The 12,996-nt window shown below is 34.2% G+C and overlaps 1 protein-coding gene across 3 annotated transcripts; it reads left to right on the forward strand.

Annotated features, from left to right (window-relative positions):
* Nucleotides 1–4,133: 4,133 nt before the first annotated feature.
* Nucleotides 4,134–10,070, forward strand: LOC127790736 (alanine--glyoxylate aminotransferase 2 homolog 3, mitochondrial-like). Of its 3 annotated transcripts, none has more exons than XM_052320378.1 (10): nucleotides 4,134–4,521; nucleotides 5,034–5,264; nucleotides 5,348–5,518; nucleotides 6,220–6,363; nucleotides 6,481–6,660; nucleotides 7,394–7,619; nucleotides 7,863–7,976; nucleotides 8,056–8,142; nucleotides 8,261–8,325; nucleotides 9,777–10,070. In XM_052320378.1, the coding sequence occupies exons 1-9, from the start codon at nucleotides 4,282–4,284 to the stop codon at nucleotides 8,302–8,304; spliced, it is 1,437 nt and encodes a 478-aa protein (XP_052176338.1). In that variant the 5' UTR covers nucleotides 4,134–4,281; the 3' UTR covers nucleotides 8,305–8,325; nucleotides 9,777–10,070. The 3 variants fall into 3 exon arrangements, with proteins under 3 accessions (XP_052176338.1, XP_052176337.1, XP_052176335.1); XM_052320377.1 differs by lacking the exon at nucleotides 9,777–10,070 and adding an exon at nucleotides 8,609–8,922; XM_052320375.1 differs by lacking the exon at nucleotides 9,777–10,070 and having other exon boundaries at nucleotides 8,261–8,605.
* Nucleotides 10,071–12,996: the final 2,926 nt, after the last annotated feature.

Consider the following 12,996-nt stretch of genomic DNA (forward strand, 5'->3'; position numbering starts at 1 on the left):
GAGTAGATTTTATTTGTCTTTTGTGAGTCGATAATCTCTTATTTAATATATTAAACACTCTTAGTGACAGATTAAATGATATATCTACGTCAAATATATTCGAGTAAACCCATATTCTTATCATATGAGTAGATTTTATTTGTCTCGATAATCTCTTATTTAATATAACGAGCATCGTGAATGACCTAATAAAACTTTATGTACATGGACCAAGAATGTGAGCAAGATTCATTTAACTCCCCTTCCTCAATTGTATGGAGACCCCGTTTGTATCTCATGTGCTTACCCTAACTCCAAACAACTATATATATATATATATCTAAAAAGGGTGGAGGAATCCTACGTGGCTAACATTGTAGTATGCTATGTGATTGTGACATCTGGGATGTGGAAAGTTAATTAATTAATTAACAAATTTGTAACGTTCTTGCATTATTATTATTAAATATGTGACTACAAACCATGGCCACAACTTTGTCCATCCTTATCACTTAACTTTATTATAAAATCATGAAGTAGGTGAGAGCATAAGATGACATGGAAAATGCGCATATATTCATATGAAGTTTATGGAGTACTGATGCTCCATCACCCACCAATTTATTATTATTCCATTTGGTACATATTAGCAATTTAATTTAACACGGCAAACATTTTGTCAATTGTCACATATACAAAAAAATACAATTACCTATCGTAACGTAATATTACTTATTCTATATCATTACTAAATGTACAAAAATTACAAGAATTGTCACTTGCAATGAAAATGGTTTTATACCAAATATCCCCCCCCCCCCCCCCCCCAAGTATATATACTACTTGTTTGGTAGTAGATTTTCATCGTACTATCAGTCATCAATTGTTTAACATCAATTGAACAATATATATATATATATATAAGAATGAAAATGACCCCCCATAAATAAAGTTAATTAGAAGCTCTCATTTACATTTTATATATATTAAAGGGTTGTCATAAATTCATTGAATGACCAACTATAAAATTTTAATTTTTGTATTTGTTACTTAGGACGTATCAATTATCAAATTCTTGCTAGTTGTGAAGACGAAATTGTGGAAATGTGATGATCATCACATTATTACAGGATCTATTTATAGTTGAACAGTTATTTTTAGAAGGTTATCTATTTTTGTTCAATTTTTTAATTATTCTCATTGATTTTTTTTCATTCCTAACAAGATAATTGAATTGATGAAGTTTTGTCTTGTTTATAACTCTTTGAGATATTGAGTGAGATTCTGTATAGAAAAAAATGATAACATGAATTATTACTTGTTTAGATTAAATACTAATTAGAGTTAATGAAGTTGAAGAATCGATTATTATCCAATTCATAATTTGCACGTTTATTACTTGTATAATCATCTAACTTGAGTGATGAGAGTCATGGAGGGCTAATTAACAATAATGCAATCGGATGAGTCAATCATGTTAGAATTGGATGATTGACAAGATTTGAGAGCATAAAAGGAATGGATGATTGATTAATTGTCTGATCAATTGATTGAAAAGATCCGAGAGCATAAAATGAATGATTGATTGATTAGATCTAGTTATATATTTATTTTCTATGTAATTCAGGATTTTTATTAATTTTCAAGTAAAATTATGATGTAATTATTTTCGCTTATTTAAAGGCTTTTCCATTATAAATATGAGAAAGAGATTATTATAAATTTTTGAATTTGAGATATTTCTCTCTTCTATCTTGTTCTTCAATAAACAAAACTTTGAACTTATCAAATGAATGATTCATTTGTGGCGTTCAACAATTATTGGTTCTTATTTTCGCATAATCAACTGGTCTAGATTTTAATATAGTCTAGATTTTTGGTTCGTGAATCAATGGGTCAAGAATTCTTTGCCTTATATTCAATTTTGACTTTTTTAGGGTTCGTTTCAATCTTTTGTGGGTTTCTTTGGCCTTATTCCATCGTAGATTCACATTAGTTGGTATCAGAACTTTGACTCTAAAATCGAGTATTTATCTATTCTTGTCTTTTTTTTATTCATATATCATTTAAAAACACAAAAAAATATTCACACCCTAAGGTTTTGTTCCGTCTTTTCATTTTACGTCACATTATCTTTGAGTCTTGTTATTCAAAATTCCTATAGTCATCCATATTAGAAAGTTAAAAAATGAGATTTTTTTTTTTTTCTGTTTAGTATCTAGTTTCAATCTTTTCGTTCTACATCGCATTTTGTTCTTGAGTCATTTTGTTTGATATTTTTTAGTCATATAAAAAATTACAAAAAAAAAAATGCTTGAAAGTTTGCAGGCTTTCGAGGATGTGACTATTCGGGACAATGCCTACAAGTTGATCCTTCTAATTCACGATTCGATGACGAATTGTCATGAAGAGAGAGGGAATGATAAGAATCATGGAGGACCGATTAACAATGATGTAATTGGACGAGTCAACCATGTCGGATTTGGATGATTAACAAGATTTGCGCATATAATTGATTGGTTAATTGATTAACAAGATTTGAGAGCATAAAAAAAAATAGATAATTGATTGCTTGATTTCCTGATTAATTGACTAAAAATTACTGGGAGCATAAAATGAATGATTAATTGATTGATTGACAATATCTAATTATTTATTTATTTTTTATGTAATTCAAGATTTTTATTAGTTTTTAAGTAAAATTAGGATTTATTATTTTTGTCTATTTAAAGGCTTTTTCATTGTAAATATGAGAAAGAGATTATTATGAATTTTTGAATTTGAGATTTTTCTCTTCTATTTTGTTCTTCAATGAACAAAACTTCGAACTTATCAAAGAAATGATTCCTTTGTGGTCTTCAAAACCCGAACTTATTAAAGATCTGAGCAGTTTTTGTGGCGTTCAATAATTCTTGATTCTTATTTTCGCATAATCAACGGGTCTAGATTTTCATATAGTCTAGGTTCTTGGTTTGTGAATCAATGGGTCTGGAATTCTTTGCTTTATATCCGATTTTAGCTTTTTTGGGATTCGTTTCAATTTTTTATGGGTTCTTTTGGCCTTGTTCCATCGTGAGTTCACATCAATTTTTTGGACAATAATAATAGTAAGAGTTTTTCTCTTTGGTTTTTCAATGAACTATTCTGAAACTATCAAGATTTCATCTTGTAACGTTTATTCTTGACTCATCACTTACAACACTTATCTTTTATCTTGAGTGTGGCGTCAATCCTAATTTTTTTTATACCTTTGGTTCTGATCTCTTTATAGATAACGAGTCAAGATTCTTTGTTTTATTTATTACGAATTTATTTTAGAACAATTCTTGATAAATGAACAATTTTTTATCACTGAATCTTACATTCTTTTGTGGAGTTCGCATCTATTTTAGGATTTTTCGGGTGTGAACATGTCCTAAATATCTTTACAAGATAAAAAAAAACAATGTTTCGTCTCTTAATAGATTCTTTAATACTTAAATTAGTCAGTTAAAAATAACATAATAATAATATGATAAATGACATATTTCATTAGTTGGGAACTATATCTTTATATAAATATTCTATGCTGCAAAAGTAATAGTCTACTTTTGCAGCAAATCATATAAATATCATATAAAGATATTTATATAAATATCAGGTGGTCATTAGTTGGGCACATTCATAATCCCTACTTGGGCTAAGGACAATAATAGAAGGCCAAGAAATAAAATAACTATTTATTGAGTTTTTTTTTTTTTTATCTCAAACTTAACTGTTAAATTTTAAAATATGCTGAACTTTGTTATATATCCACTACAATGGTAACATAAGAATTATAGCTATCATAAAAAAAAAAAAAAAAATCTTACTAAACCCCTAATCTCGATTTAAAGGTAAAAAATTTAATATAATTTTGATCTTATATTACATAATATATCTTTCAATAATAATAATAATAATAATATCATAATAATTTAATTATTATTATGTATACACATACATGCCCAACCATTGAAGGTTTTGTGCGTGTAATTTCACGTGCAATGGGTGCGATCACGACAGCCTCGTGCGTGGCAAATTAGCAACGCGACGGGAACATATGGCACTCTCTAACACGTCACCCGATCCGACCCTTCTGTCTCTCTCTCCTCTCTCTATATATACAGTCCGTGCTTGGCTCACCATTTCCATTCCGAGAAAGCTCTTCCTTCGATTCCATCGGATCCCCATTCTCTCTACGTCTCTCTCTCGCCTTGCATCTCCGTCTGCAACCAATTCCCCCCCCTAATTCGGAGAAGCGAGCAAGAAAGGGCCGCTACGATGCTGGGCTCCACCATTGCAAGGGCACTTCGGTCAAGAGATCTACTCCGTCCCCGTCGCTCCTTCTCTCAGCAAGCCCAGAAGCAGCACTCTCCACTCCCCGAAACCGATGCTCCGGTTCCCAAAATGCCCCCATTCGACTACGCCCCTCCGCCCTACACCGGCCCCTCCGCCGCCCAGATCCTGCAGAAGCGCAAGCAGTATCTCAGCCCCTCCATGCTCTATTTCTACAACCAACCCGTTAAGTCGCTCTCTCTCTCTCTCTCTCTCTCTCTTTCTTCCACAACATCGCTTCTTTTCTAGGAGCTTTTTCTTCTTTCTTATTTTAAATGATTGAAATGGCAGTCTACTCAGTTTTCACGCTAAAGCTCCATTCTTGTGCAGTTTTCCAGTATTATTATTGTTCTAATCATGGTGATCGATCAGATTAATCAGATGATCATTCTTTGTCCTATTCATGCTTCTTCTTCACTATATTCGGCCACAGAATAGAATATAGAGAGGAAAAAGATGGGCCCTTTTCAAGAAATGATGGAATTTCCAAGAAAACAGAACCCAAATGTGATGTCGAAATTATTTTCTTTTTTAAAAGAAAAACAAAGACAAAAACAGGTTACTAAACCAAATTGAACTTTGCTTCTCGGAGAGATCGGACTTTGAAGATTCTTTCACGGTTCATCGTGGTCGATTTCTACTGGGATATTGATTGATTTTGATTTGGTCCAACTGACTGTTTTACCGCTCGGTTACAGCTGAACGTGGTGGATGGGAGGATGCAGTACTTGTTCGACGAGAAGGGCCGCCGATATCTGGACGCGTTTGGTGGAATCGCTACGGTGTGTTGCGGCCACTGCCACCCCGATGTCATCAGCGCAATTCTCAACCAAACCAACCGCTTGCAGCACTCCACCATCCTCTACCTCAATTCCGCCATAGCTGATTTCGCCGAGGCCCTTGCCTCCAAGTTGCCCCGCGATCTCAAGGTATCTGCTTCTGATCGGGTAGATGCGATTGAATCATTTGGACTTTGATTAATTGGAAGTTTCTGGATGGTTTTGATGTGTAGGTGGTATTTTTCACCAACAGTGGGACTGAGGCGAATGAGCTGGCGATGATGATTGCGCGGCTGTATACGGGATGCCATGACATCGTATCGCTGAGGAATGCGTACCATGGGAATGCAGCCGGGACTATGGGTGCCACGGCACAGTCCAACTGGAAATTTAACGTTGTACAGGTATATAGCAGTGGTATATTGTTATTGGTGTGTCACATTCCAATCTAACCTTGCTGTTGCAAGAATTTATATCTTGTCATGAGATTCCATGCCTTGACCACTAAAGATGGTGGTCCGGAGATGGGGCTTTCTCTGGGCAGCGTGGTCCTATACCAGGAGTATAATTGACGATAGATTCTGATTTTTTTGGTAGTGGCATCTATAGTAAATCTGTATCTTTAGTTGGCAGCCTGGCAAAGATTTCAAGATTTTTTTTTTTTTGGATCCAGCAGTTCTTTTTGCACGTGTTTATGAATAGAAAGTGCATAGCCCTCCAAATTAGAGAGATTTTACCTGGCCTGCTGCTCTCAAAAATACTTCTGATTCTGCCACTGATTGTCTGCCAATGGTGGTTCCCTTTTACCCTTTTTGGTAATAATGGGAAAAACAAAAGAAGAGTTCAAATTCGTGGATAATGTAAACTAGGTAACTGCAGAGGATATCTAGATATTAAAGCTAAAAGCTGGTGCAATAGTGTTCCTTATCATTGTGCTGCATGATTGTTAGTTTCTTGTATTACTGCATGTATTCTTGATTAATCCATTGCTCTATGGTACCAAGTAAATCAAGATTTGCCCATTCACAAATGCATCCAAGTTATTGAAGTTAATCTTGATTCTAGATCCATAATCCTGCCAATTTTCTTTTGGTTTGGCCAACAGAGTGGAGTTCATCATGCCCTTAACCCAGATCCATACAGAGGTGTCTTTGGATCGGATGGAGAAAAATATGCAAACGATGTTCAAGATCTCATTACCTTTGGAACTTCAGGGCATATTGCTGGTTTTATTTCTGAAGCCATACAGGTAAGGATTATCGAAGTCAATCGGCTTTTGTTGTGTCTTATAGTGGTTATTCTGCTCGATGCAATCCTTTACATGATACTAGATAGTTTCAACTGGTTACGATCTCTAACATGGCAGGGAGTGGGTGGAATTATTGAATTGGCCCCTGGTTACTTGCCTGCTGTGTACAACACTATTAAGAAAGCAGGGGGCCTCTTTATTGCTGATGAGGTTCAAGCTGGGTTTGCACGTACTGGGAGCCATTTCTGGGGATTTGAGGCCCATGGTGTTACCCCCGACATAGTGACCATGGCAAAGGTAATTTCTTCTTTTTTTTTTGTTTTTTGCTTCTCGCTCTCTCTCCCTCTATATATTTTCCTTAGAGATTTCAATGAAACTATGATCACAATCTGTATAGGTCTAAATATGTATCTCAGCAGTCTACTAGGAAGAACTTGGCTTTCCGTGCCTCAACCTCCATAGAATTAAGAGTAAATCTGCTTTTGATCATAGCCCATAAACCCAAAGATAAAGCTGAAGGATGAGTCTGTGCTAAAAAATTACACGATCTTGCTTTCTTAAAATATATATCATTAGCCACTTATGTTTTCGTTTTTCTGTTTTTTTTGGTCAAGCTCCATTTCTAGGTTTTTAGTTTCATTTAGAGCATTTCATCTTGCTTGTTTCAGTTCCAAGGTTTATCCATTAATTTAAGGATACCCTGAAACAAGTTCTTTTTGTCTTCCTAAAACTATGCCATTTTCAATGCCCTAGAATGCACAAAATGCATATATCTTCCTAAAATTATGGCTGCATAATGTTTATTTTCTTGTGTATTGCTGTGGGTTCAAAATCTTGCCTTCGCTCCTGGAAAGCTTTCACTCCCTAAGCACGTCAAATATTGGGAGGACCTATGAGAGCAATATTGCTAGTATATTTGTTCAACTTCACCACAAAAATTTCTTTATTTTTTACAATTCTGGTTCCCCAAACTCCAAACGTTTTGCATTTTTAGTTTTGACTTGTTTTTACTGTTATCATATCTTCTTAGGGCATTGGAAATGGCATCCCTCTTGGTGCTGTGGTGACCACTCCTGAGATTGCAGAGGTCTTGACTCGACGATGTTATTTCAATACCTTTGGAGGAAACCCTGTGTGTACTGCTGCAGGATTAGCTGTTCTCCGAGTAATTGAGAAAGAAAAGCTTCAAGAGAATGCACACTTTGTTGGGTCCTATCTGAAAGAGCGCCTCACTGCTCTTAAAGATAAGCATGAAAGTAAATTTTCCTTCCGTTCACCTTTTTATAGCTGTTCCATAATCCATAGAGATTCTGTTCTGCAAGTACACATCAATTTTCTGGAATCTTTATGAGTTGCTTGCTGCTCTATAGACATTTTATTGTGAAGTACACAGCAATTTCAAGTACTGTACTTGCATGCAAAAAAAATATTTTGAAGTACTCGGTTCCACGTTTGCTTTGGCTGGTTGATTGCTGATTTTATTATATTGATATCTGTAGTTATTGGAGATGTTAGAGGAAGAGGATTGATGCTTGGAGTTGAACTTGTCACTGATCGCGAGCTGAAAACTCCTGCAAAAGTGGAAACTCTGCATGTGATGGATCAGATGAAGGGTATCTAATTTATCCTGCCCTTTTTGTGTGGTCCTGATTTAAGCATACGTAGCTAAAACTAGACGTATATTTATTACAGATATGGGAGTGTTGATTGGAAAAGGTGGATTTTATGGAAACGTTTTCAGAATCACACCTCCACTGTGCTTCACCAAGGAAGATGCAGGTTGGTACTTACATCTCTCACGTTGATTATCGTGATAATTACATGTTCTAACAGTTTATGTTGGCATCCTTCTTCTTCATTTACCAACTTGGGCAATTGTATGATGTATTGGCTGCAGATTTCCTTGTAGATGTTATGGACTACACAATGTCGAAGATGTGAAAGATGCTAAGGAGTGAAGTGGTAAAATCCTTGGTTAATGTTTGCCCCCAAAATTTGGATATGTAGTTTGCATCCGTATATGTTCATGATGATTCAATAAGTTGTATAAATCTTCCAATTTGGTGAGTCAACACCTCGTTGTCTCCCTGTTCCCCTTGGTTCCTTGCCGAGTTGCAGAACAATTCTTGGTGATTGGTATCCCGACAAAGAAAATGTTTCATTCCATCAAAGCCTGAACCAAGTGCTAAGCCTTTATTCCTTTCATGGTTATCAACTTTTAATTGAATGCCTTGTTTGCACACAGAGTTCCTGCTTGGACTGCATGATCGGGGGATTTGCTTGCTTGAGTCATAAATGGTGCCTTTTCTTTATGGTTTATAGTTACTTTTGGGATGTTGCCCATGCACCAGATCCTGCATCTAGAACCAAATTTCAATATAGCAGGGTTTGGTTCTGCGAGGTTAATGCCGCAACTCAAAATTGTTCAATTTCTAGGTTTAAAAATGTGTAAAGTGCTCCATTGTTTGGAGATCTTTGGAGCTTCAGATACAGATAACTGGCAGTCACCTGGTCTGGTTTGCCACTGGAAAATAATCATCTTAAAGTAGCCCAACAAGATATGCTTTGCGAGCTCAAGGATCCAAACTTTATCAACCTCAACTAGTAGGTGAACAAATGAGATACAACTAAAGACGCTAGCAGGAAGACAAATAATAGATAATATATTACTGTAAAATATGACAACAGGAAAACTGATGAATGATGATAAGAGTCAGTCCTAAGATCATGAATCGAGTTGGAAAAATATTCTTTGGTATTATCACTAGCACGAACAAGTTAAGTCAAGTTTATATCTCAGTAAAAACAGCCAAATAACTCTTGAAAAGCCATCAAAAAATGTAAAAAGCATGCTGAAATTCTAAAATGAAGTTACAGGAATCAATCATATTCCAAAGATCTGAATGAATTACCATCAAAGAGCTTAATGCCCTTCTATTGACTCAAAAAACCAAAAAAAAAAAAATGGTTTGAACTAGCAATTGGTTTGAACTGGCAACAACCAAGTTCAACTCATCTAATTCTGGATGAGCAAAATAATATCAAATAGAAAAGTAATTGCTGGGCAGATAGTAGGTAGTTTGTATCAAATCTTAAAGAATGATGGAAAATAATCATAAATAGATATAGTAATGCTCTTATCTCTTTTCATTTGGGATCAGATTAATTAGGCAGCTTTTGTGATTCTTTGCCTTTGATCTTGTATTATTGTCATCCAATGCCTAATCTTTCAAATATCCGAACTTACCTATCTCAGTTTAATAGTCCTTCTGGCTAAGGACATATAGCTAAGAACATGTATCTCAGTGCCCAAGAAATATAAAGGTTTAAAGCCGGAGGTAGTTGAAGGAAGACTGATTTACATCTGCGCACCAAGTTTTGCTTTCTTTTGTTTAAAATGATGTATATGCCAGGTAGTTGAAGGCAGGCATGATTGGCTGTAAAGCATATATATATATATATATATATTTGTAGGATGGGCAATGGCTTTGCCCACTAGCTTCAAACATCAGCAATTGCTGTTCCAAGCACTAGAGACACTTCATCATGCAGTGAGGGGCCGCCCGGCCATTCAGATCCTTCAGTTTTTCTGCCATTGAAGACAGCTTAAATCCCAGCTAGGTGATGTGAATGCTCATTTGACCTTCTTCCTACCATCATCATGTATCAGCACATGCATTTTGAAACGAAATTCATTTCAGAACCCAGAGTGACGTGGTATCAACAATTTCTGTATTATTATTATTATTATTATTATCCTAATACACACACACACACACACATATATATATATATAAGAGGAAAGGAAAATTGGGTTAATAAGTTAAGTTGAGCAAGAGTTTTAAGCCCTTAAAGAAAGATTTTGTGTTCCCATCCCTTCATGAGCAAGTTCTCTATTTTTTAAGATTTGGTTGATTATCTCGAGTTTAAAGATAAAAATATTATCATAATATATATAGCACTTGTGTGTATGAAAAAAAATTTGGAAGACAAACTTGTCCAACTTAAAATATGAGAAGATAAGCTACGCTTATTCTAACTTAAAATTTTTCTTAGAATTCAAACTTATCCAAATGAATGGAAGCCCATATAGAATGGGGTTTTAAGACCTTGATGGCTTTAATAGAAATTTGTCACGTGTGAACATTCGTCTAAAAGCTAGGAAGTGAGGCAAGGCATGATGGCATATGAGTTATGGCACCTTTTTGAGAATTGTTCCCAAAAGCATATGTGAATTGTGAAACACAGATTCATTGATCCTCCATCTCCAACCCCACTCCCTCAATGCCCTGTTGGTGAAGAAGCAGTTTGCCAATGGCTTGTAAGCTGTATATGTGCTTGAAACCTGAAAGAGTGCATGGTGGGGACACATTTTGCCCTGTGCTTGAAATGCTGTTCTCTCTCTCCTTCAATAATGCTAGTGCTTGGCATATATGCGGCTGCCTGTTTGTTCTTTTCTACTTTCATATGTATATAATGGCTCAGAAAGCAATGAATAAAGCACACATGATAAAGTTTTTTTTTAATACTTTTGTTTCTTAGAGAATTTGTGAATTCTAGAGTCAACTTTCCTCTAATGGTGTTTTTCTAATTTTAAATTATTTTAATAGCTAGTTAAAGATATATGATTTTACGGATGCAATCCAAAAAAATAAAGTTTTTGCCTATTATCTATTTCCGTTGTAAACTTAGTTTATAACTTTGCAAAATAGATAAATTTTAAAATTAATTTTCGATTTCTTCTTCCATCATGATCGGGGAATAATTAAGATTTGTTTATAATAGAATTTTCTACACTCAATTTCTAGCATCTACGTCACTTTTCATTTAATGGTTAGGTCTAAATTCTACAATGCAGTTCTTAATGAAATTTATTCTTGAGTCAATCTTCTTAGTCTTTATTGGTTCAAGGCTCTTGATTTCATTTAATTATGGATGAATCAATATTGATGTTTTATCTCCTTGTTAGTGCTCTTTAGTCCTCTCGAAATTGGGCTTCCTCACTTAGTAGCTCCTTTAGTTTCCCACTATGATTGGGGGTTTGAAAAATGGGTTTGTGATAGATTCAACCAATCAATTCCTCGTGACATATAAAGATTAGTGAAGCATAAAGTTAGAAATGTTCAATCGGTGTTGATAATCTCATTTTCTTTTATGAGATTACTTATAGACCTTATATTTATATATTGAAATTCTACATCATTCAAAAAATATGAACTAAAAATTATCTCCATAATTTATATGATAATTAATATTTTAAAATAATTAATAAAGTAACAATGATTATTACTCATGTAATTTCCATAGGCAAGTCTACTAAACTTAGGAGAATCCAATTATGAATAATCATTGTTATCAAAACAAACTTTATCACGATATATCTTGTTGCTCAATACTAAGATTTTCTCATATACTAGAAGACATCATTATTTTAACTATTTAAAAGCTATTATAATTACAAATTTTGCTAAATTACATTATTGAAATATAATACTACGCTTTTCTCGTGAAAACTCACTCAATTATAAATTCTCAATATTACAAAACAAACGACATCAATTTCGTCGTGACTTCTTGTTAACCCACATGACATGCTCGGTTGCTTTATGTCAAGATCTTCTCGTGATACTACTATAAGACATTATTACTGTAATTATTATAACGACATTTTCTTTATGATATCAAATGACATTATTACTGTAACATTATTATAATTATGAACTTTATTAAATTACATTGTAGTGCAGCGTGTAATGGTATTTAAATCACAATACCATAATTTATCATCGTACCAAATTTTACTTGAAAAAAACAAAATCAAACTACAACCACTAAACATCTCTTTTAAAAGCGAGTGTTCATTTATGATTTTTTATTTCTCATATATATAACACGAATCGATTAAATTATTTGGTGGTTATTTGGAGAGTTGGAAATGAGAAGAAACATTCCTATTATATCATTCATATATAATTATTATTATCTTAAAATTAAATAATTTTCTGGTACTTTCTACAAAAATTTGTCTCTTGTCAACAAATATATTATTATATATAGTATATGTTTTAATCATCTTTATCACGAGGCATGTCTCAACAATTAACAATATATAACTTAAAACACTATAAAAAATCAAGTTTGAAGAGCACTAAGGGGAGATCCAACAACATAAGAAGAATTGTTTTAGATATATCATGGGATATTGCGAAAAACACTCACTCCCCACCACTATTAACCCCAGCATTACACTCTTCCACGTGACGTGGCATCCCTAATTGCAATTGGGGAAGCCACATTTTTCTAACTCCACTCAATCGAGACTTTTGTTTTTTTTTTTTTTTACTGCTGCTAGTGTTTTATAGTCATCGTTCTCATTTCTCTGATCCCATCCATCCATCCATCCATCCAGTAGAGTAACGGTCGCATGACGCAAAGCTGAGATGAGATGTATCATACTACACACATGGCATGGCATGGGATGGTCCTCCAGCGTGGCTTCAACTTGGGATTCCAACAACGCTTTGACCGCGAGAGGGAAGGAAAAGAAAAAGAGTTTATTTTTGTTTTTTTATTTTTTTCAGTGGGTTTAATAATGAATTAGTTAATTAAGTAATTAATTAATGAGTTAAAAAG

Source organism: Diospyros lotus, chromosome 14, assembly GCF_014633365.1.
Source record: "Diospyros lotus cultivar Yz01 chromosome 14, ASM1463336v1, whole genome shotgun sequence".
Classification (NCBI taxonomy): Eukaryota; Viridiplantae; Streptophyta; class Magnoliopsida; order Ericales; family Ebenaceae; genus Diospyros; species Diospyros lotus.

Excerpts from the sequence above, each read along its gene's own strand:
- LOC127790736 (XM_052320378.1), top strand. The coding sequence starts at position 4,282 with ATGCTGGGCTCCACCATTGCAAGGGCACTTCGGTCAAGAGATCTACTC. Across the intron at positions 5,265-5,347 it reads AGTTGCCCCGCGATCTCAAG|GTGGTATTTTTCACCAACAG; the intron begins GTATCTGCTTCT and ends TTTGATGTGTAG. Across the intron at positions 5,519-6,219 it reads GGAAATTTAACGTTGTACAG|AGTGGAGTTCATCATGCCCT; the intron begins GTATATAGCAGT and ends TTTGGCCAACAG.